This window comes from Heloderma suspectum, chromosome 2 (assembly GCF_057233095.1).
Source record: "Heloderma suspectum isolate Gila_16-S chromosome 2, 16-S_ref, whole genome shotgun sequence".
Classification (NCBI taxonomy): Eukaryota; Metazoa; Chordata; class Lepidosauria; order Squamata; family Helodermatidae; genus Heloderma; species Heloderma suspectum.
This window is the reverse complement of record NC_139459.1, coordinates 5,092,147-5,117,073: the sequence shown is the minus strand read 5'-3', so window position 1 is coordinate 5,117,073 and position 24,927 is coordinate 5,092,147. Positions and strand designations below refer to the sequence as shown.

The 24,927-nt window shown below is 44.9% G+C and overlaps 1 protein-coding gene across 5 annotated transcripts in view; it reads right to left on the bottom strand.

Annotated features, from left to right (window-relative positions):
* Window positions 1–24,927, bottom strand: part of UBAP2 (ubiquitin associated protein 2) — a 158,526-nt gene that overhangs the window by 96,140 nt on the left and 37,459 nt on the right. For 4 of the 5 annotated variants that reach the window (XM_084832803.1, XM_084832804.1, XM_084832805.1 and 1 more), the window contains exons 2-6: window positions 16,235–16,374; window positions 10,525–10,602; window positions 9,456–9,566; window positions 6,336–6,489; window positions 5,179–5,256 (exon numbers count right to left, since the gene is read on the bottom strand). In XM_084832803.1, coding sequence (XP_084688929.1) covers window positions 5,179–5,256; window positions 6,336–6,489; window positions 9,456–9,566; window positions 10,525–10,602; window positions 16,235–16,333 — 520 coding nt within the window. In that variant the 5' untranslated portion in view covers window positions 16,334–16,374. The remainder of the gene's footprint in view (window positions 1–5,178; window positions 5,257–6,335; window positions 6,490–9,455; window positions 9,567–10,524; window positions 10,603–16,234; window positions 16,375–24,927) is intronic. The other variant, XM_084832807.1, reaches the window with a different exon arrangement.

The following is a 24,927-nucleotide window of genomic DNA, read 5'->3' as shown; positions in this document are numbered from 1 at the left end:
AGCCCTCCCAAGGCGGCGATGTCAAAGGCTTGCTGCTATAGGGTCCCCAGGCTCTCTCAGACTATCACCTACATTGCCTATAGAATGGGGCTGTCAGGAGCGCCCTAGCTGCCTCTTGCAATCCCCTCTAATAGCCAACTCAGGACACAGATGAGGATTCTTTCCAAGGCTTTATTCCTTTATTACTTTATGACTCTTACAGATACTAATCACTAGCAACTAAGAAAGGAACTGCACTGGGGATAGATAGCAGAGTAGCCTAAGCTCCAGGTAAGGCAGTTGGTCCCTGTTTGAAGGAGAACCACGGGAAGACTCTGAACTTATGGGCTAGGGAGAGATCCGCCCTCTTTCCCTTGGGTCCTTGGGACGCGACCATTATTTTAGCGCCAAACGAGCGGAGCGCCTCCTTCTGGCGCCCTCCATCTGTCATCACCCTCTGCGTCTGCGCCAAGCGTCCAGCAAGCCTCCCTCCAGCGCTCTCTCACTGCCAGGGTCACTCTCTATCCCAGCAATGCTGGCATGAGGAATCTCTGCCAGCTGCTGTGCTTGTGAGAGATGAGTGAGCTCCTCTCCCATGGACTGCTGTTCTTCCTCAGAATCAGAACTGCTCTGGGGCTCTATGGGATCAGTTTCCACCCTGACAGGGGCCCCCATGGGCCCCATGAGGCTGCAGTGAGTGATGAAACTGGTGATCTGAGGGAGATCACAGGGTGTGCATTTAACCTGTGAACACACAAAGCTCCCTTTTGGCAAGAGACCATGAGTTCAGCACATCTAGTATTGTATGCTGAGTGACTGACAGCGGCTCTCCAACGTTATATGCAAAAGTCTTTCCTAGCATTGCTTGCTAGCTAGCTTATTTGTTTTTTGTTTGTTTGTTTATTTATTTATTTAAAAATATTTCTTGGCCACCTTCTCCCAAGGCAGCTCACAGCAATAAAATACATAAAAACAGTTAAAATATTCAAAGTGATAAAAACATAAAAACAATAAAAACAGTAAAACCAGCAACGGTGTTAACAGCAGTAACAGCAACAACAGCAGTCGTATCAAGAGAAGGCCAAGGTAAAATAATATGTTTTCAAGGCCTTCTTAAAAGTCTGCAGTGACAGAGCATGGCGGACCTCTGATGGCAGCTTGTTCCAAAGGTGTGGGGCCACTCACATGTGATCATCTACCTTACTGCTCTCATGGGTGGGCAAATGAGAAGGGCCCCTCTTTCTGATCTTAAAGTGTGGGCACTTATGGGTGAAGGCGGTCCTTCAAGTAACTTGGACCCAAACCGTTTAAGGCTTTAAAGGTCAAAAACAGCACTTTGAATTGGGCTCGGAAACACGCCGGTAACCAGTGCAGCTAGTGCAGTATAGGCATTATGTGATTGAATCGCCTCGCCCCCACCAATACTTGGGCGCCCGCGTTTTGCACAAGCTGGAGTTTCTAAACAGTCTTCAAAGGAAGCCCAGCATATAGCATATTACAATAGTCCCGCCTGGATGTCACTAATGCGTGGATAACGGAGGCAAGGTCTTTCCTCTCCAGATAGGGCTGCAGTTGGCGTACCAGCCTAAGCTGGTTAAAAGCACTCTTGGACACCGAAGCCACCTGGCCTTCCCCAGTTAGCTCAGAGTCCAGGAGGACTCCCAGACTGCACACTTGGTCTTTCAGGGGGAAGTACAACCCCATCTAAGACCAGTTGCAAACCTCCATCTGAAGTAATTGGTTTCCCAACCCACAGTACCTCTGTCTTGTCTGGATTAAGTTTCAGCTTGTTCATCTCATCCATCCCAAAACAGGCCTCCAGACACTGCTACCCAAGACCCCTTGAACAAGAGGTCCAACTCTTCGTGACCCCATGAACCATAGCACGCCAGGCCTTCCTGTCCTCCGCTCTCTCCCAGAGCGTGCTCAAGTTCATATTCATTGCATCGGTGATGCCATCTAGCCATCTCATCCTCTGCCATCCCCTTCTCCTTTTGCCTTCAGTCTTTCCCAGCATCACGGTCTTTTCCAGGGAGTTTTCTCTTCGCATTAGGTGGCCAAAATATTTGAGCTTCAGTATCTGTCCTTCCAATGAGCACTCAGGGTTGATTTCCTTTAGGATGGACTGATTTGCCCTCCTTGCAGTCCAGGGGACTCGTAAGAGTCTTCTCCAGCACCACAGTTCGAAAGCATCGATTCTTGGGCGCTCAGCCTTCCTTAGAGTCCAGCTCTCACAGCCATACATTACTACTGGGAAAACCATCGCTTTGATTAGACGGACCTTTGTCGGCAAGGTGATGTCTCTGCTTCTTACTATGCTGTCTAGGTTTGCCATAGCTTTCCTCCCAAGGAGCAAGTGTCTTTTAATTTCATGGCTACAGTCACCATCTGCGGTGATCTTGGAGCCCAAGAAAATAAAATCTGTCACTGCTTCCATTTCTTCCCCTTCTCTATGCCAGGAAGTGATGGGGCCAGATGCCATGATCTGAGTTTTTTTTAATGTTGAGTTTATTTCCATTCTACTCTCACTTAAAGAGAGAATATTATGTTGACTCTAAGGTGAAGGAAACACCAATTTTTGCTTGCCTCACTCTCATGTCTTGCTTGGCTTAATAACTGGTTTCAGTACTGTTTTATTTAGTTAAATAACAGTGACAGATTTCCCCCCTCCCCTAAATACTTATGAGCTCTCAAACTTTAGCGTTAACTGCCATACCTATCATACTGCATCTGGCAAAGCTGATACTACTCGGGCTGAACCCCAATACGTTTTGTGCCAACTGTATTAGGACCTTAAAAATGCTTCCACAGGCCATTTCTCTTAAAGACTCAGCTTTTAACTAGTCTCTCCTCAGACAGAAACAGAGTTTACAGCACAAACCACTTGTTAAAGGGAGGTAACATGCTTTAGCTATGAAATACAATAAGAATTTTAAAAGTCAGACTCCCTGAACTGCTACTGTTTTATGCTTATTTTGCATCAACTCCATGGAAGGTGGCAGTTTTCAGCAACATTTCAGGGGATTCTAAGGCAGGAAGTGTCAGGATTCTATACAAACCATACTTAGCCCTTTGAAAGACAGAAGGCCTGCTTTCCATCTCACAGTTTCAGTTCTTACATAAGCAGTTAGGCCACACTCACATGGATAAAGTACAAACAGCATCAGGAACTCTTTCTTCACAACTGTCCCTACACACTTTTATTATGTATGGGCTTCGCCACGGCATGCATGGCCCACCCCCTGGCAAGTGCAACAAGCAAAAAGCCTTCTTCCCAATTCTGATGCTGTAGAGGTGGGTGGGGATCAGCCCAGCAGCCTCATGGCAATCTTTGCCCCCTTGCTATCTTCAACGCTGGAAGGAAAGCCAGGGGGAGGGTTGGAAGCACACTCCCCACCTCTTTCCAGCAGGAGAATGGCCGGGAAGGAGAGGCTCCCCTCAAGCGCTGCTTGACAGTGAGGCTCAGAGCCCAACAGCTGAGCAGCACCTGAAGCCCATCTGCTTGCCTCCTGCTTTTCCTGCAGGAAAGGTGGTGGGGAGGGGGGATTTCTTTGCTCTTCAGCAGAGGTGCTTGCCTCCACCCAGCTGGCAGGGGAGAGGAAACTGGCAACCACAATTTTTGGCTTGGCTAGCAAGACCAGCCAACAGTTATAGACCCCTGGTTTTGTACATGTGTACATTCAGTTATGCAATCTGAAACCTGCCTACAGCAAACCAGGCAATCAGACTAGAGGCACATGGTAACTGCACCACTGGTAAGCTCCACTATCAGGACATGATCCCTAAGTCTTGTAAATAGCCTGTTGCAGATGCCAAGCCACAAACACACCACAAAATCACGCTGGTTGCACCCACAGCTCACAAGTTTTGTGCTCCTTTAGAAGCAACAGAAAGAAAATTAGACACCTAGAACATGGGGATGACAACCTCCGCCTAAACTATTATATTTGTAAGGCTAGGTGCTTCTCCCGACTTCCTCCCAACAAAACAGATCAACTATGTTGTTTCAGGAAATCCCAAAGGTTTCCTCTGACATCCCCTCTAGAGAAGAATACTCCTCTTTATGTCAAGTTGTGATGAACTGGGGGTTCTGGGGGAGGGGAGAAGGGATGGAATTTCACAGAGACAGGAAAACAGGAATCTGCCTTATACCAGGTCAAGCTATTTGTCCTTCTAGCCCAGTATCATGGACTCTAAGCGACCAGCCTCCCCGAACCCAAAGGCAGGGCTTGCCTGGAATTTGAACACATGACCTTTTGCACCCTAACTGAGAATCATATTCATAGATCAGGAAGCCAAATAAAATGCTGACATTATGTGAACAGGGAATTACTCATGTTCCCTCTTCATGTTAAGTCTTCCTCAGTGAAAATAAAGAGGGTGTTAAATGAACTTGTCACAGTAGGTGGTTACCATGGTACAAGTCTAAAGCTGCAAAACTAAAAAAAACCCGAAACCATGCTATAGCATTTCATATCCTTGAAAGCAAAACAAATTGGTTCAAGGATTTTTTATTTTCATTTTTAAGTCTTCATATTGAGAGAGAATACCAATATACAAGTTCTTGGCAGCAGAGGCTTGTTTCAATGTCTGGCTGTTTCCCAAGCCAAGGATTCTGCTTTACCTTCAGCTCCAGTAAGACCAGAGCAGAACAAGACCAAGCTGAGACGGAACTTCTCACACACACACACGGGATAATCCACTTAAAATGTCTCCTGGGCAAGCTGCACCGAGCTGGGCAAAATCATGGATGAATCTTTATTCCACTTCTATTCATTTCTATCAATGTTTTGCAGGCCAGGCTCAGTTACTTCAGGCCACTTTCCAGGACCCCAGAAACTGCACTCCTAGCACCGCTGTGTAGCGCCGCTGTACGTTCTCCCTTGTTACTGACTTTCATAATCCTGTTCAAAAAATAGCAGCAGCAGCCCCCAGAGTGGCTATTCCAGAAGAACACAAGACAACCCAGCCCCAGCCAGTGGACTTCCCAGAAAGAAGTCACAGAGGCAGCAAAGGAGCTTGCATCCTCCCTTTTCCAGCTGTTCCCTGCATTGCTGCAAAGGACTCTATATTTGGCAGCTTTTAACAGAAACTGTTTCTTAGAGAATGGCTTCTTCTTTAAAATTGTGAAATGTAACTGACTAGCTTTCAGTATTCGGAGTAATGCATGATATAAATCTGTCAGTACATTGGTCTTACCTCTCCCTCTGCCACGTTTCCCACGATCAGAAGGCCTATCCCCTTGGCTGTTATCCACTCCATTCTCTTCTGCTCTAACTGGATAGGGGAGGAGAGATACAAAAATGTATCTGAATCTTAGACCATTAATAAATACAGTTCTAATATTTCCCCACCCCCATTCAGACATTTTCCAAGTGTGTGTGAAATAGAACCACACAGCAAGAGTGGAAGGGGTGAGGGGCTCTAACAAGGCACAAGGATTTGGATTTACAATTGCTATTCTGCCTGTTGGCTCAAGCCTAAGATCACTGAGAAGCCACAGAGAGCAATCGTTTCATGGTATCACACCTAAACCTTTCTACAAGCTTCTGCCTTCAATATGAAAATTGTCCCTTCATTTAGCTATATATTTTAGGGCTGTGTTTTTAAATCTATGTGACACTGGCTTTGTTTTTAAAAATTTGTTTTTATGCTGTGCTGCTTTTTAAATGCATGATATGGTGTACTTACTGGCCCAGTGCACGCATCACAACAACCCACAGTTGGGCTGTCTGAAAGCAGCAGTATGCTTGCGCACCTGCAAGCGTGACCAGGGTCTCTGGCTTGCTGGGGGAGAGGCAGAGTTGGAACCTACGAAACAACCCAGGGGTGGAGCATCCCTGAGTGGCTTAGCCACTCCTGCTTGCAGTGGGAGTGATCAGGCAGTATGCAGTTGCTGAGCTGTCATTCTGTGCAAACGGGTCCACTGTTTTTAAATTCGTATGAACTGCTCGAAGAGCTCCTTTAAGAGCTCTTGGAGCAGCTTTATGTACCCAAAATAAAGTACATGGCTTTATGTGCTCAAAATATAGTATTTGATCACTTTTCAGCTTCTTTTTTTCCATGTCCATACTCAAAGTGTAAAATACTCTCCAATATTCTCATTTTTGCTTAGAGGGGAATAAAATGCCATGAAAACAAGCCAGTATCAAGTTTTTGAGGCCATACAAATTGTGTCAAAACTGGTCAAATCCTTTTGTTAAAGAAAAACATATCTGTGCACAGTATTTATGATTCTTTCCCCAGGACTCAACTTCAAACATTCAACAAAGCAACTCAAGCAGAACACGTTCCTATGCGAGCGCAAAGGCAAACTAAGGCAACCAAATTCCTAGGACCAAGGGCCCTGCGCTTACACTCTCGACCACGGCTGCCCCCTCTTCCTCGTCTGTTGGAACTTCCCCGTCCACGGCTCACTTCTCTGTCCCCTCGCTTTTCTCTGTTCTCTTTGTTTTCTGAACTCTCTTTTCCAAGACTTTTCTTCTTTCCTCCCACCGTCTCCCACGAAGTCTATTTAGGTGGAGAAGGAAAACACAGAACAATTTAAAAGGGGTTTAAAGACTGCCTTACAGAATATTTTCCAACCTGAATCCCTCGGCTCTGTGGGAACTTTTTAGGGCCCGTCAAATGTGCAAGGTCCATTGTCTCACACACATACGGCACCCATGAAGACTAGAAACTCACAGTAACACTCCAGAACTCTTGGAATGTAATTCATCTCTATGGCATTTTAACTGCAAAGCATTTTTGCAGAGGCAAACTACAGGTGACATTAAACACATGGTTTAACATAGTGTGTATTTTAAATTGTAAATAGCAGGCACTGGAGGGAAGTGTCAATCAATATCAGGACCACAGGGAGGAGGGTTAATATTCCTTCCCAGCTGCTACTGGACACAATAAGCTTCCCTCCCGTGCCAAATAGCACCTTGAGGGAAGGGGAGTTTTACTGAGAATGCAGCACAGGGGTAACAAACTGCTCCCAGGGGCCCCTTGGCTGCTATTTAGTTAAAAAATAATCACACACAATTTTAATCATATCTTTAATGTCACATGTAGTTTGGCCCATAGTCTTGATTTCTATGATCAACTAGTGAGGCAGAACATTATTATGCCCATTTTACAGACGAATTGGGCCAGGATCGCCAGCACAGTCGTGACCGGGGAGGGGTCAGAACCCAGAACTAAGCCTAACACTCCATCCTCTATACTATGCACTCATGACTAACTCTGGTACATCATAATGTATCCTGGGTCTCTTTCACACATTACTTATAGGGGCACAAAACCATATAGTGTTAAAACTACTGTGGTTATACTCTACAGCCTCTCTTGTTGCGTGACCATTGTGGATGGTAGAAGAGGGGAGGGGAAAATTTCCCAGACTACCTTAATAACTTGTTCATCACTACTTGAGCTGTGATGTAGGCAGGTGCTTGTTAGACAGCAAGACTTCTACAAGAGGGGTGAGAGGTGGACTTTTTCTTATTTCGCTCGCCTAATTTATTACACTGTAACCTATTTCACAGACAACTACCATCTCCCAAAGTGGCTCATATCAGTCGTGCGGGGGGGGGGGGGGGCACAAAGCAACACATGGGAAGGGGAGTGAAAGGAAAAGGCTGAGGAGGGAGATCAGTTAGACAATGCCAGAATGAAGTGCTGAGGTGCAAACATACATTTATATCCAGTTGGGGCCAGGCTGATCTTCACTTAAGACAAGCCTAGAGCATTCTCTCTCAATTATACATTTTAAAAGGAAGTGAATAATTTAATGGATAGGCAATTGCTTGAGCTCCATAGTTTATTCTGAGTTACTGCAGGGTTGCATGATTCAGGCTATTCTGGACAGAAATGGGGTGCTTAAAGAGCCAGGCATGAATCAATTATCAATTAAAGTGACTAGATGATCAAAATTTCTACTACCACTGCAACTCCAAAAAGCTGGCTTAACCCCAACAATCAAAAGGCAACCCAAATGAACCCTTCTGAACTCACAAGAGGCTCTAGCTCAGGCTTTTGCAAGGCTCCAGGGGAAGAGAATGCTGCTCACAGGACAGTCAGAAAGGAAACAAGACAAGCTCCATCCCCTAATATCATGTACATCAGCCCAAAACAAACCAAGAGAGGAGGTGACAGTTGCCTTTTTTATTCCATCATACCATTCTGAAAGGTGCGAATCATGGGCAGTGCGAAGCTTCACCCCACAGACATGACTGAAAAGTCCACGAGAAAGAACCCTCCCTGCTGCCTAGTGTGTCTCCACTGTTCTAATTCAGAATGCAGATGGTAAGCTTAAGAGGGCATCTGGCCCTCTCAAAGAGATAGCGATTGGTTTTTATCACAATAAAGCAGACCGACAACCGCCAATCCTTGTTCTATGCATACTGGACCACAACAGTCAGAAGTGGGGCTATTTGGATGCCACAATGGTACACAGGAGGCAACAAAAAGCACGAAGTAAATCTCCTGAGCATAGAATTCAGCCTAAGAATCTTTTTGTTTATTTTTCAGAGGAGAAAAAGGAGCACATTTCTAGTCCTTATTGTTGCAAAGATACACTTGAACACGTGTGGGCAAAACCTGCTGAAATCTCAGAAGCCAGAGAAGAGACTGAAAAGGGGTGGAGATGGAGCCTTAATGTCCTGCATAACTTCTTGCTCCTTCCCCATGACTAGAAAAACCAGAATTATGAAAAATAGTAAACGTACAGAATTTAGCTTTCTCCATACGTAATTTAAATTGTTTTTTAAAGCACCACACACACACAACCCTGGGCACAGCAATTTAGTTATCTTGAAGTATACCAATTCAGCATTTGAAGGTGGCAGACCTCAACAATTAGGGCATTACAGCAGGCATACAGCCCACCTTGAAGTGGCACCAAGCTACCGAGAATCAGTACGTGCTCTTGCTAGTTCACCAGGGCAAACCTGCAATTCACTCAACCCTAAATTACAAAACAGATTTAGAGAGACTCAGGCTCCCCAAATGCAGATGTTGCATTTGTTTGAACCAAACAGAATCAGAAATCAATACCGATAGCAGCCCTGGAAGACAGATCTCGACAGAATTTCCCTGGACTACTTTCTAACACTTGACACTCTAGAATAACTATAGATGCTCAGTTTTTCAAAATGTAACAGCTATTATGTACAAGATCAACTCATGGAGCTGAAGAGCATTTCTCTGGCCAGTCATAAGCAGGAAGAAGTGAACAAGGATCAGTTGAGTATCTTACCATTTAGAGAATATATGTTAACTGATAGGGCTGGGAAAAGATCTCAGGCACCCAGGAATTCTTAATGTACTTGAGCCTTAAATACACAAGGTTGGTCCTAAACCTATGCAGAAAAAGTGAATTTTGGTAATGGACAATTTTCCCAGGAAAAGCAGGAAGGCTCCACACATCAAGTCTTCAGACAAGGCAACATATAGGGGTATTTTTTTTAAAGGATCCTAAATTGCATCCTTACTGTGTCTGAGCTTCCTTCCAGCAAGATATTGATTGCTCTGTTTACATCTCCATTACAGTCATGTAGAGCCACTATGCAATCATCCTGATTCTTCCCAGTCACTTCCATAAGCTGGAAAAACACAAATACATGAATCATATTTTTAAAAGCCTGGGATAATAATTACAAGCAGAGTCTGAGCAAGAATTTTGCTCCTTATGTCTTCAGAAGTTAAGCTGTACCACACATTTCCTGTCTGCACACCCCTAAACTAGAGGAGGTCCTTTAGTATCTGAAGGAGTTAGGAATGCGCTTTCATGGGCAACATAACCAGAAGTCTGGCCTATACCCAGATATAGCAGGCAAGCTGAGAACCAATATGAAAAGATGAGTTTATCATGTATAGAATTCTAGGCCTACACAATATATAACATCTGGGAGCTCAACAGATTTTGTTTGCCTGGGTTTCTTAAATGGATTATTCCATTTAAAATAAGTTTAAATATTGCTATATTTTAAGCAATATTTAAACTTCCCCTCTTTGCCTGAGAAGCTGCCAAGCTGGGAGCCAACAGGGTTTTGCAGAGGTGATAAATACTTCCTGTGTGTGCAGGAGCTGAACACATTCTTTGCTTAAATCAGACTCTAAAATACATTTGGCAGGGTTGCGTGGGGAAAGAGCAGAGGCAAGAACATCTCACTGGCTAAAGTAAAAGCACAGCGGGTCCCTCCATTTCAACCCCAAACAAGTCTAGGAGAACCCTGGAACAACAAACAAGCAGCCAGAAAAATGAGGATGGCCAACTGCACGTCGTTTTAGGAAGCCTGTTCACACAAAATGTAGCATGAAGTTTGGCTTTACAAAAACCTCAGTTATCTTTTATTTTAATTGATTCTAAGTCTTATGCCTGCAGAAAGAAGCGTGAGCAATTAATGTTCAGATTTTAGTAAGCAAGTGGGTCTGGACATGGCTTCAAATAAGAATGGTATTCGATCTTAGTTCTATGGCTATCACCTGTCCTGATCTCCCTTCCACACTATCCCATAAAATCTAACCCTCCTTCCCCCCAGGAACAGGGAAGAAATGTACCTGTTTCACTTTATCCTCAAAGTCCGCATCGTTCTTATCGTAGATCATCTGGGCAAGGCGAATTTGTTCTGCTGTTGCCTGAGAAGTGCAAACATATCCAATGTAAAATACACGTGCACGCAAAACCAAAAATTCCCAAAATGCTTCAGCCTCCTGCAACTATTTTATTGTTAACTTAAGAGGAAAACAGATATTAAGAGTTGTACTCACAATCTAAAACTCTAGGCAGAAATAGGAAAAACCACCAGCAGTGATTCGACATGGAACAGTTCTTAAGGCAGAGGCTTTAGCATGGCACATAAGAAAGAGCTGATACAGCCTTCTCTAAACTATCAAAGGAAACACAGTTCAGAGGTACAGACTATCATGAACCCTAAGGAGACCAAAACCAACGTGCCTAAAGTAGTATCTCATGCCCATTGCCTAATTTCACCATTTATGCCTACTTTTGTGACTCCAGCCTTGTATGCAATTTGAGCACACTCACATTTTATCCTTTGTCATCTCAGAGCACTACCAAAGCTTTATTTGGTGGAGGTGGGGAGAATACCAATGTTCTTTCTCCACCACCCGCCCCACCACCAAAAAAGGACAACAGTAACCCTACTGCGAAATCATACCTACAGAGCACTGAGGTTGAAGAACGCCTTGTTTAACCAAGGCACCCATTAAAGCAGAGTTAGAAACCTTACATTTAGGTGATATTATTAGACTAGAAACCACAAGAAAGTTCTTGGTTATTAGAGGTGAAAATTTTTTGTATGGCTATGGGTTCTGCTAAACCTCCAAACTAGGATGACAAAGGAGCTTCGAACTGTAGTTTGCAATCCTGGTCTGGATACAGAACAAACTATGGTTTGGTCAAACCAGGAAATAGTGAAGTGTACTAGTAGAACATACAGACACAGAGGTTGTACCCAATTAAACCATGGTTTGGTGTAAACCAAAGTGAAACTGGGTATGCTTCTGAGAAATGCCTTGTGACTTCTTAGACATGTCAGCTCTAGTGTACATGTATCGCAAAATTAGGTGAAAGAACAGACTGCATCAGTTTAGATTGCAGGTAGGAGATAACACTTGAGAGCTCTCCTTCATGAAGAACTTCCTGCAAACAAAACCAACACTTCAGACAAAGAGCTGTGATAGAAAATACATACTCCCTGCAGGGTCCTGGTAGTTTTCTATTAAGAGGGCCCTTCGTGTAGGTAAGCATTAAAAAACCATACCCTTAGTATGTCATCTGAAGTAATTCTGTCCATTCGACCACATGTGTGGTAGAACCATCAGAACAAATACAATCAAACACAGGTAAGAATCCACTTGCAATCTTAATCTGCGGCAGTGATGGCAGCGAAGAAATCCTCCTTCTCCGCCACCACTGCATCCACTCAAGTGTCGTCCAGTGGAGCTCTTTCGTGTGATTAAAGGCCTCTTGGGTGTAGGCCTTGGAACACAAGAACTTGAACCCTCAAAGGCCCACTGTGAACAATTTGCCAGACACTTTGCAAAAAAACCCGCTCATATTCGTGCCAATTTGGATGCCATTGTTTTGACAGAGTCTGATATAGACAGGGCTGGTGCACCATCCAGTCATGCTATGGATACCTTTCAGCTTGTGCAACCTGGGGATGTGGACAAACTGCTTGGAGGACTGAGGCCTACTATTTGCCCTTTAGATCCTTGCCCATTCTGGCTTGTGAAATCTGCCAGAGCTGGGCTGGATATCTGGACCTCTGAGGTGGTAAATGCCTCCTTGAGGGACAGCGAGGTCCCCACAGCTTTGAAAGAAGCTGTGGTGAGGCTCTTGCTGAAGAAACCAAATTTAGATCCTATGGTTCCAGATAATTACCGCCCTGTGTCAAATTTGCCATTCTTGGGCCAGGTACTGGAGCGTGTGGTGGCCTCACAACTCCAAGCCATTTTGGATAAAACTGATTATTTAGATCCATTCCAATCAGGGTTCAGGCCTGGTTATGGGAAGGAAACAGCCTTGGTCACCTTGGATGATGACTTACACTGGGGAATGGATGCGGGGAGTGCAACCCTGTTCATTCTTCTGGACCTCTCGGTGGCTTTCGATATCATTGACCATGGTATCCTTCTGGATTGTTTATCTGGACTGGGCTTGGGAGGCACAGTTATAAAGTGATTCCGGTCCTTTCTGGAGGAGCAGTCTCAGAAGGTGGTGCTGGGGAACGTCAGTTCCACTCCATGGCCATTAGCCTGTGGGGTGCCGCAAGGTTCTATCTTGTCCCCCATGCTTTTTAACATCTACATGAAACCGCTAGGGGAAATCATCAGGAGGTTTGGAATGAAATGTCATCAGTATGCGGATGATAGTCAGCTCTACCTCTCGTTTCCATCTGCACATCCCAGGGTGGCTGTGGAACTCTTGAACTAGTGTCTGGAGCCTGTTTGGGGATGGATGAGGGTGAACAAGCTGAATCATAGAATAGTATGAAACTTAATCCATACAGGAAGGAGGTACTGTGGGTTGGGAAACCAACTACTTCAGATGGAGGTTTACAACTGGTCTTAGATGGGGTTGCACTCCCCCTGAAAGACCAAGTGCGCAGTCTGGGAGATGTCCTGGACTCTGAGCTAACTGGGGAAGGCCAGGTGGCTTCGGTGTCCAAGAGTGCTTTTAACCAGCTTAGGCTGGTACACCAATTGCAGCCCTAATCTGGAAAGGAAAGACCTTGCCTCCGTTATCCACGCACTAGTCACATCCAGGCTGGACTACTGTAATGCACTATACATGCGGCTGCCTTTGAAGATGGTTCAGAAACTCCAGCTTGTGCAGAATGCGGCTGCCAGAGTATTGGTGGGGGTGAGGCGATTCGATCACATAACGCCTATACTGTGCCAGCTGCACTGGATACCGGCGTGTTTCCAAGCCCAATTCAAAGTGCTGGTTTTGACCTTTAAAGCCTTAAACGATTTGGGACCAAGTTACTTGAAGGACCGCCTTCACCCATATCAGCCTGCCCACACTTTAAGATCAGAAAGAGAGACCCTTCTCACTTGCCCACCCGTGACAGCAGTCGAGTAGGTGACCACACATGAGAGGGCCTTCTCTGCAAAGGCCCCACACTTTTGGAACAAACTGCCATAGGAGGTCCGCCATGCTCCATCATTGCAGACTTTTAAGAAGGCCTTGAAAACGTATTATTTTACCTTGGCCTCCTATTGATATGACTGCTATTGTTGCTGTTACTGCATAGTTGTTGGTTTTATTGTTGGCTTTTATTGTTTTTATGTTTTTATCACTTTGAATTTTTTTTTAACTGTTTTTATGCATTTTATTGCTGTGAGCTGCCTTGGGAGGGCTTCTGCCCTGAAAGGCGGCCAAGAAATATTTTAAATAAAATAAAAGCGTAGGCTGGGCCTTAGATGTTGCTACTGGAGGCAGGGTTCTTGCCTCCCTATAAATGATAGGTTCCAGATTTAGCCATACTAAGAGGAGCCCCAAAGAAATCAGTGGGACTTAATTTAGTCACGACTGAAGAAACAACCTGCAAGGACCTTAAGGTTGTCATGTCACCAGAGAAACAACTAGAGAAAGCATGTTAGGATGTTGTGTTCAATAAAATTTCAGTGGGACTATTTACACGTGCCATCAGTGCACATGGTACTTTAGAGTTACATAAATAGATAAGTCCCTACATTACCGTTGTTCTGTGGGTAGGGTTTGCTCACCCAGCACTTAGGAGTCAAGGAGGACTCCCCCACTCTAATGCTGTGCTAGTCAGTAACCTTGAGCTCAGGCCTCACCTTCAGCATAAGGGTTTCTTGCTGCTTATGTTCCCTTGGGCTACCTACTCTAAAAACATCTTTTGCAGTGCACCTGCTTTCTTTTGTGGCCCAAATTGTATGGGCTGATCTTTGGGAAGCAAGCTGGCTAACCAGCTTTGCCTTGTTGATTAGGCTGGAGTGTTGGTCCCCACCAACACTGAGGATATTTAAAGCATTTATACCTGCTGACAGCTAAGTAACCAGTGTTAAAGAGCACTGCATGTGATTACGTATTACATACACTGAAAAACATATTTTCTTGTTTAGCACCTGCCCGTAAGGTCACAGAAGCAACTGCTGGTGAGATATTAATTGCTGCTCAAAGGGCACTGCATGATTATTCCTACAAGGAACTCAGGACAATGCACATGGCCTCCTCCACCCCATTTTATCCTCACAAGATGTCTGCAAGGTAAGTTTGGACTGCAAGAGAGTGATGGGCCCAAGATCACCCAGTGTGCTTCATGGTTGACCAAGGGTCTGACCAAGGGCCTTACTATACATTACACCACACTGGTTCTCCATGATTTTAGCACAGTCAAAGCAGTGCCCCTTTAACCAGAGTGTGCTGTGGCATTACTTTCCATCAGGCACTTCCTTCACACCAAGTTGGGAAACATGCAGTTTCCGAGGCACCTATACAGCCTGCCAAGTTGTTAAGAGTGAGAATCTTTATTTTCATTTAAAAAGAGAGAAAAGAGAGGATGGTTAAACCCTCATGGTTAGAGATAAATTTGACAAGCTTACTGAAGCAGATAGTAAATCAAAATGTATTTTTTAAATAATTCTCTGGATCATCTTCAAAATTCTTGATGAGCCACTTAAATTTCAAGACGGAAATCGTAGAGCTGTTGCTTACGTGTTCATTTAGGGTCACTTCACACATGACAATGTTTAGGTGTTTCAGTGAGGTACACTCATTGAGGAGCTAAAATTGGTGGCTGCTCCCTAGTGAGTGTGCAAGGGGGGAAGCCCAGGTGACCCTCTCTATAATGTGTGAATTCACTAATAGCCTCTGATGCATGTGCATTCCAAAGTACAGCCCAAAACATGTTGAGCTTTTGTGAGCACTGGAACTAAATGTTTGAAAAAGCTGTCCTTTTGTGTGTTACCTGGTCTGAGCACTCACAAAGCCTTGTTTATTTATTACATTTATATTCCACCTTTTCCTCCAAGGAGGCCATGGGGGCATACATGATTCTCCTCCTCTCCATTTTATCCTCACAACAACCCTGTGAGATGGGTTAGGCTGAGAGTCAGTGACTGGCCCAAAGACACTCAGCAAACATCATGGCTGAGTGGGGACTAGAACCTGGATCTCCCCAGTCCCAGTGCAACACTTTCATCACTACACCACACTGGCTCATCAAAGGCCCCTGCCCCAACCTAAGCAACTTACTATGGGGGGTCAAGAAAAAGCTATGGTGGGCACTCCAGAGATCCTTGTGGCTGCTCTTTCCATGCCAGAGATAGGACTGAAATTACCAGTCTCATCATCCCTGAGAAAACGACACTATTTGAACTGCATCCTTTCTTCCATTGCAAAGGATAGACCTAGTTCCATCCCCAGCATGGAAACATGCTCTACCAGGGCTTCCAGAGCATCTACTACTACTGCTTGGCTCCTTCCCCTCCCCCAGGTAAATAACTGGGCACTTAAACCAGGAAAGAGTGCACACGCTCACTAATCTGAGGCAAGCAGGGCCCTTCTCACCTCAGATCTGATCACAAGCATTCAAACAAGGGGCGCTTGCTTTTCAAGCAAGCTCAATTTAAATTATTGCAACTTCCCTACATTAATGTGATCATATTCATAAACCCACTGAGAAATTACAAGGTAACCTCTTGGCATCATTGTTTGGCCATCAATTCTTACAGATTAAGATACATGGATCAAGCAGGCTCACATCCCTACCTGTACTACTGGTTTCTGTGGTTGCGTCAGCTGCGTGGGTGAAATCTGCGCTTTGTCTCGAGTACCCCGAGTACGTTCACTGCCCACCGAAGTCATCATATACAGTATATACAAAACAATGTATGTACAAAATAGAAAATCTGAAAAGAGAGGAAAAACCCTACTCGATTAGGTACAGCTTCCAACATGAATAACTAGCATAGATAACAATATAGGATGAAGGAAAGGTAGTTACACTTATGAGCTGAATGACACCAAGTGACACTTGTTTAGCACAGATGGGAGCTAGAAATTTTCTAAAAGTCTTGGTACAGAGCTGCCCCAAAATTGTATAAGAACGCTTTCAGTAGAGTAAAGCAGGGCCATGATCCATAAAGCTACCTTAGTTGAGTCCTGAGGGACATCCAACTTTCCTTCTTTTAATAGACTCCAATGCCATTTTATCGACTGTTTTTGGGAGTCCCATCAGTTTGAAAAGTGAACATAGGAACAGCCCTGCTAGATCAGACCAAAGGCCCACACACTCCAGCATTTGGTTCCTACAGTGGCCAACCAGATGCCAACAGGAAGCCCACACGCAGGACAAGAGCACAATAGTAGCCTCCCGCTCATGTTCCCTAGCAACTAGTATAGAGAGGAATATTGCCTTTGATACTGGAAGTAATATACAGCTATCATCACTAGTAGCCATTGACAGCCTTATCCATGAATTTGCCTAATCCCCTTTTAAAGCTCTTCAAGCTGGTGGCCATCATCACAGCTTGTAAAAGCAAATTCCATACTTCACATGCTGTGTGAAGTACTTCCTTCTATGACTGGGTTCACATGATACACTAACCCACGATGGATGTTTCTGGAACATCCCATGACGGGTTAGCGTTTCATCTGTGAGCTGTTTTTCCCACCCATAGTGGCTTGTTTCCCTCAAACAACACATCCTGAGAACCCACGGTCTGCAGAAGGGGTCATTTTACCTATGGTGGGTTAGTGTGTCATCGGTCGCGCCAGCACGAGTTAGAGAGATCACCTACAGAGACACTCAGCAAGAGCGGCCAAAAACACTGCTGTCGCTCTGCTCCTCTCAAGCAATTTCTATTCCAGAGATCTGCCTAGCAACAGATTGCACTGCGGCAGACGTTCCATCCCCTTCACCACCTGACTCCTCCCTCCCCCCTCCTTCAGCGATGTGCTCTGCAAAGTTGCTTTCGTTCACAAGAGTGTGTAATCAGTGGAGTGAACTTGAGCAAAGTTGTTTTCCTACCACATTCAGCTGTGTCTCCAACTCCAAAGCATTCCCCCCCATTGCCCCCCGCACAGTTCCCACACAGTTTCACCTGCTGTTAAATCCTCACTTTTCTGTGGAAGAGAAAAGTCACACAACTATCCAGCAGTGCATCTTGTGTGCTCCCATAAGGGGAACCTGTATATTAAGTTTCGTCCCATTCCTGCAAACTTTCAAGAAACTGGAAGCCCCCCACCCCTTCATGGCACAATTTTCCCACCATATAAGCATCCCTTCTTTCCAGTCAGGCCACCCCTTCCCAATTCAGCATATACTTCTTCCCCTCCATACTACCCACAAGACCGAACCTCCCCCCAACCACAACTTTTCACTGTCACCATCAGCCCCCAAGCTAGCCATCCAATGCCCCTCCCAACCCAGAACTGATGCCAAATAATGCTTTGGATGCAAAGCAATATTAAGCAAGCCAAATATGCCATTTTGCATGCCAATAAAACAAAAATTATTCTGTGTTGTTTTACTGTTGGTGAGAGGGGAGCCATCAAAGGTTTGGAAATTGGGGTGGCGGAATAAGGAGCGGGGAAGAGGGGGTAGGAGCAGGAAGGAAGGGAAGGGAAGCAAACAGTTGGTTTCAGCTGTAGTTAAATGCTTTTTCATGAAAACGTGAGGCATGCAATTATCCAGTAGTGCATGTGGTGGTTCCCCATAAGGAATATTAAATTTCCATAAATTTAATATAATATATTAAATTATATTAATATAATTTAATATATTATTCCTTTAATATAAGGAATATTATATTTAATATTCCTTATTCCATAATAAGGAATATTAAATTTCCCCCTATTTCTACAAAGTTTCAAGGAGTCCCCCATCTCGCCCGCTTTGGGTAGAAAGTGCCCACAGGTAGATTCAAGGCAGTATTAAGCAAGCCAGATAAGTCAAATAATCCGCTCTGTATACCAATAAAAAGTTTTTTTTAAGTTCTCTTTATTCAGTGTTGTTGGTTTGCTGGTGAGGGGGGAGCCATCAAGGGCTTGGAAACTGGGGTGGCAAGTAAGGAATAAGGACTGGGGAAGAGGGGGTAGGAGCGGGAAGGGAAGCAAACGGGGCAGCAGGTAAGATCAACACAGAGCTGAGAATGGGGGGGGGGGAGGAAAAAGAAACCAAATGCACAGTTACAAGATGGGGGATACGTGGCTCAACCACACTACGAGCGAGAAGGATCTTGGAATTGTCGTCGATCACAAGCTGAATATGAGCCAACAATGTGATGTGGCTGCAAAAAAGGCAAATGCTATTTTGGGCTGCATTCATAGAAGCATCGCTTCCAAATCCCGGGAAGTACTAGTTCCCCTCTACTCAGCACTGGTTAGGCCTCATCTGGAGTACTGTGTCCAGTTCTGGGCACCACACTTGAAGAAGGATGCAAACAAGCTGGAGAGGGTTCAAAGGAGGGCAACAAAGATGATCAGGGGACTGGAAACAAAGCCCTATGAAGAGAGACTGAAAGAACTGGGCATGTTTAGCCTTGAGAAGAGAAGACTGAGGGGAGATATGATAGCACTCTTCAAGTACTTGAAAGGTTGTCACAGAGAAGAAGGCCAGGATCTCTTCTTGATCATCCCAGAGTGCAGGACACGGAATAATGGGCTCAAGTTACAGGAAGCCAGATTCCGGTTGAACATCAGGAAAAACTTCCTGAGTGTCAGAGCAATACGGCAATGGAACCAATTACCTGGGGAGGTGGTGGGCTCTCCCACACTGGAGGCCTTTAAGACGAGGCTGGACAGCCATTTGTCAGGGATGCTCTGACTTGGATTCCTGCATTGAGCAGGGGGTTGGACTCGATGGCCTTGTAGGCCCCTTCCAACCCTACTATTCTATGATTCTATGATTCTACTTGAAAGGTTGTCACAGAGAAGAAGGCCAGGATCTCTTCTCGATCATCCCAGAGTGCAGGACACGGAATCATGGGCTCAAGTGACAGGAAGCCAGATTCCGGCTGAACATCAGGAAAAACTTCCTGACTGTTAGAGCAATACAACCATGGAACCAATTACCTGGGGAGGTGGTGGGCTCTCCCACACTGGAGGCCTTCAAGACGAGGCTGGACAGCCACCTGTCAGGGATGCTCTGACTTGGAGTCCTGCATTGAGCAGGGGGTTGGACTCGATGGCCTTGTAGGCCCCTTCCAACCCTACTATTCTATGAGTCTATGAGTCTATGAGGTGCAGGGGAAACTGGCAGAGGCAGAAGATGCCTCTAGCACGAAAGGGACCAATCGGAGACAGGCTGCTGCTGTAGTGGCAGTGCGAGGGACAACAGGATATGGTTTCCACCACAAAGGAAGCTGGGATACCTGGCCGGGTGGGCAGACTACCGGGGGGGGGGGCAAGGGGGGAATAGCTTGTTTGTCTGATCATCTGACGGAACCACAGTAGCTGTTTGCAAAACAACCTACTCTGCATAGCTTATCACCCACCATGGGTTAGTTAGCATGATGTGTGAACAGGCCCTATATGTCATGAATCTTCCACCAATCAGCTTCATGGGATGACCCAGGTTCTAGCATTATGAGAGACTGAAGAAAAACATCTCCCCATACACTTTATCCATACCATGCATAATTTTGTACACCTCTATTGTGTCTCCCCTCACTTTCCTTTTTTCTAGGCTAAGCAGTCCCACACATTTTAACTTTTCCTCATGGGGGAAATGCTCCAGCCTCCTGATCATTTTCATTGCCCTTTTCTGTACCTTTTCCAACTCTACAATCCCCTTTTTGAGCTGCAGCACCCAGAACTGTACACACTTTTCGAAGCATGGTTGCACCATAGATTCGTATGTGGTTTTCTATGAGGCCAGGAGGGTTGGCTGTCTAGGAATCACAAGATCAAATTTTGTTTGGGTGCAATGAAATGGTTATTTGGAACCTTTGCACCAGACACAATTCACATCTTTCTTTCTTTCTACACGGTGAAGTAGTCAAAGGATTTTACCACACGAGTTTCATGTAGTGACAGTTTTAGTGATCTATTGTCACATGGTACCAGCCAGCCTATTAGTTCCAAAGCCTTCCTTCAATGTGGTACAAGTCAGCTGCCTCCACATGGAGTAACATCCATAAGAATATTTGCTACATGATGTTAGATAACATCACCAAGGTGACTATCCAAATTAACTCTTTCTACGAGACTTAGCTCCTTTTAACACAAGTTCACATGGTAAGTAGAAACGATTAAGTTATGAGTAAAGGTATGTGCTGTTTCAAGAAAAAGAACTACACCTAATCCACTTTTTCCATTTATGAGTGCACGTGCTCCTGTATGCGGAATGCCTCCATCCATCCGAAGCAGATATTGTGCCTGGCCATAGTAAACAACCTTTCACCATAAGAACTATTGGAGACACTCAGACACAGTTTGGTAGTATAAACTCTCAGCTTGAATCCAGGTGGGGAGGGAGAGGAAATAGCCCCATCCCTTAAGGTCAGATAGGGGCAAAGGGCACTCAGCAAACAAAATAGCCTCCAGAAAAACAGGAGACTGCTTCACTTTGTATCTTATTTCATACCCTCTTGCACATCTAAAGGATACACTGAGAAACTTTTCTCTGTGCTGCCATTTAGCAGACAGATGTAACAAATGGAGTCACATGGCCACTTGCAAAGGACCCAGGAATGGAGAAATCTCTGGTGTGCAAAACATGAGCCACTTGGTCTAGTAATTTGCTTCCTGGTCCAAGAAAGTGAGCTGGAAGGTTTATGAAGTGAGCTGGAATGCCAACGTGATGCAACTGCTTGAAAACCAGGAGAGACCAGCATTTTGCGAGCTTTCCGTCTACTAGGATTGCTTAGGTCAAACCTGTGTACAAGAAATGAGCAGCCTGCAATTTGATATTTGTTGCTGCTGCATATGATAGCACATGCACACCTAAACTCAAAGTACTTTTTGCCATCTGAAAAAGCCTCATCACATCCTGTAGAGGTCATCTAGCCTATCAGTGCTGACTGGTGTAGTCTCAGCTGACATTTGAACCTCTCTTCTATCTATTAATAAATTCAGTTTTTATTGACCAAGTTTTTGGTCTTAAAAAAAAAAAACAACACCCTTTAAATACAGAAAGGAAAGAATCCTCCGATGGATAGCTAAAAGAAATGCAGCACTTTCACGAACTCTTGCACAATTAACTGGACAAGAGCTGCCTATACCAGGAACTGACAGCAGCATGAACTGACCAAGACTTGCTGACACTGCCATCCTACAGGAAACTGAGTACACTGTCTAGAACACATACAGTATTCCCCAACAGTGGTGAGCAAGCCATCTTTCTGAAAATTGTGTCTGCCATTGCCCGCTTCCTCAATTAATCATATGAACTTCAGATAGTTAAAAACAACTGCTCTGAAACAAACAGCATTAGCTTGCTTTTAGATGATACACATGGTTTGTAGCAGGCATCATCTTAGAAAAGGGGTGGGCAACCTTTTTGCCCCCAGGGGCTACACAAGGCAATGGGTCAGGAGACAGACAACATAGAGCTTGATCCTGGTTTTCTGGGGTGGAGCAAGGCAGACCCCCTCCTCTCCACCCAGCAGGGAGAGGCTGTGTTCCTCCCAGCCTGTCAAACATAGGGAGGGGCCATAGCTCAGTGTGACAAAACACATGCTTTGCATGCAGAAGGTCCCAGGTTTGATCCCTGGCTTCTCCAGGTAGGGTGAGGAAAGATTCCTGCCTGAAACCCTTGAGGGCCACTGCCAGTCAGTGTTGACGATACCAGTCTATATGGACCAATGGCCTGACTCAGTATAAGGCAGCTTTCTATGTTCCTAACAGCTATTAGGTGGGACAGGAGGAGCATGGCCCACATGCGGGGAGGGGGGGAACATGTGGGGATGACTTCCCTGCATGCCTTCCTCCCTATTAGTGGTGGCAAAGAATTCAGCAGGGAAGACAATTAGGACATCCATGCAGGCTGCAGATATCCCATGTGTGTCTCAGAATAAGACAGGCAGAATGCCTCTTTTAAGATGGTGTTTGCCATCTGCAGTTTTGCTAAGAACTTGTATTATAAATAATGTACTTTTAAAAACCTGATACCCAATTGGGGGCACCTTTTTATTCAATCACTTAAATGTTGCAATCTTTCCAAAAGTTTTGAAATATTAAACATTTGCAAAATGTATTGTATTTCGATAATGTGGAAGATTCATAGTACATGTTAATTATATTTTATAAAACCTTCCAATCTAACAGCACACACTCAACGATGGAGTATGGGAGGGTGCTACTGTGCTTGTGTTCTGCCTGTGAGCTTCCTATAGACATCTAGCTGGTCACTGTGGGAATCGAACACTGGCCTAGATAGACAAGCCTTTGGTCTGATCCAGCACAGCGCTTATGTTATTTTAGTTTTACACACAAGACTTCTCCCACTATGCATATGAGCTAATGCTGAAAGGATGTTGCGCTCACCCTTCTTTCTTAATGGGTATATTTAAAATCTTACAAAAAACAGGCCACACAGTCAAGAACAGCAGCACATCTTAACTCCCCAACATACAACTTTTGCCCCTCCCTTGCTGCAGAAATTGTATTTTAATATATGCAGTTGCTGATGGATTGTTTGCTGTTTCCCTCCTTCTGTCAAAGGTCAGGGAATTAGTACAGAAAATGGGATACTGGAAGTGAACAGCTTGCCAGGCAGATGCCATTGTCAGGAAAGCTTTGGTTTCATGGACCATAGCCTTCAATACCAATATGAAAGGCTCCTGGCAGAGGATTGGGTGCACCTCATGGGGACTGGGAAGAATGTGGTTTGGCAGGAGCCTTGCAAGCCTGACCAAGCAGAAGGGAAACCACTGGCAGAATGGATTTCCCCTCTTCCCTGCAGCTCCCAAACCTGCTCTGGAGGGTTTTGCGGGGGGGGGGGCCTGTGGGGACAGATGAGGACAAGAAAGTCCTATCGCATGAGCAGAAATCCAATGTGATGATACTGGATTTAGTCCACTGTCTTACATTTAGGTATAAAAATATAAAAGGCAGTTTGTATAGGATGGGGAAAACCAGGCTTGGCAGCAGTATATGTGAAAAGGACCTAGGTGCCTTAGTGGATCACAAGCTGAATATGAGCCAGCAGTGTGATGCGGCTGCTAAAAAAGCTAACGCGCTCTTAATCTGCATTAAAAGAAGCAGAGTGTGCAGGTCACAGGAAGTAATGGTTCTGCTCTACTCTGTGTTAGGCCACATTTGGAGTACTGCATCCAATTCTGGCTGTCACATTTTAAGAGGGACAATGACAAACTGAAGGATGTCCACAGAAGAGTACCCATGATAGTGAAGGGTCTGGAAATCAAATCCCATGAGGAACTGTTGAAAGAGCTGGGTATGTTTAGCCTGGAAAAGAGAAGATTAAGGAGAGACATGATAGCAGTCTTCAAATATCTCAAAGCCTGTCATGCAAAAGATGGAGAAGTTTTCTCTGTTGCTCCAGAGGGCAGGCCTAGAACCAGTGGGTAGAAACTGCAGAAATTTCTTAACCAAGCTGTTTGGCAGTATAACAGACTGCTTCAGGAGGTGGTAGGTTCTCCTTCACTAGAGGTATTCAAGCAGAGGCTGGACCATCAGTCAGAGATGCTGCAGCTGCACTGCAGAACCTGCATTGAGAAGGATGTTGGACTAGATGATCTCCAGGATCCCTTCCAACTTTAGGATTCTAGTTACAAGGACTGCTCTTGGAATGAACAGGCTGCTGGGCCAGTACTGGCAGTATAACATATTTTTATTTGTAACCAGCTTAAAGTATTCCACACAAGTGAAGAATTTTGTAATTCTCACAATTCCTTTGGGGAGTTTCTAGTTCTCATGACTGAGAAGCTAAGTATGAAAGTGTACAGAACTACGCCTACTGAACTCTCAGAAGCCATGAATGGTGGCAAAAGGAGGATTTCTATGGTTGGGGTTTCATTGCCTTATAGTTTCCTATCACAGAACCAGGAGAATACAGAAACTCCTGAATGTTCCTCAGGACCACGAAAAGCACTTATTGCCCTGTGGCTATTTTAGACCCTAGGCTTCTACATCTCCTTGAGGCCAGTTTTCTTAAACCACGTGATGTGAAAGCAGCTTGGGGAAGGCACCATAAGGTGCCGTTTGTATGGTAAGCAAATTGTGAATGGGCAGAAAGATCTCAACTAAGTTTTTTCCAAAATATAGGTTGACCTAGGCCAAGGACAGAACCCAACGTTGCATCGGGTTTTTCTCCTTTGCTCCTGCAACTCTGTTCCAGAGGGTCCCCCAACTGTCTATAGTGGATTTGGGGGGAATTGTAGAGGGAGGACTGCAAGAAGGAATTGCCCCCGCTTACCCAATGATGGAAGTAGTTCCATCAGCAGACCGACTTGACTGGATTTCATCCATAGAGCACGACCAATTTCTGTGTATGTTTG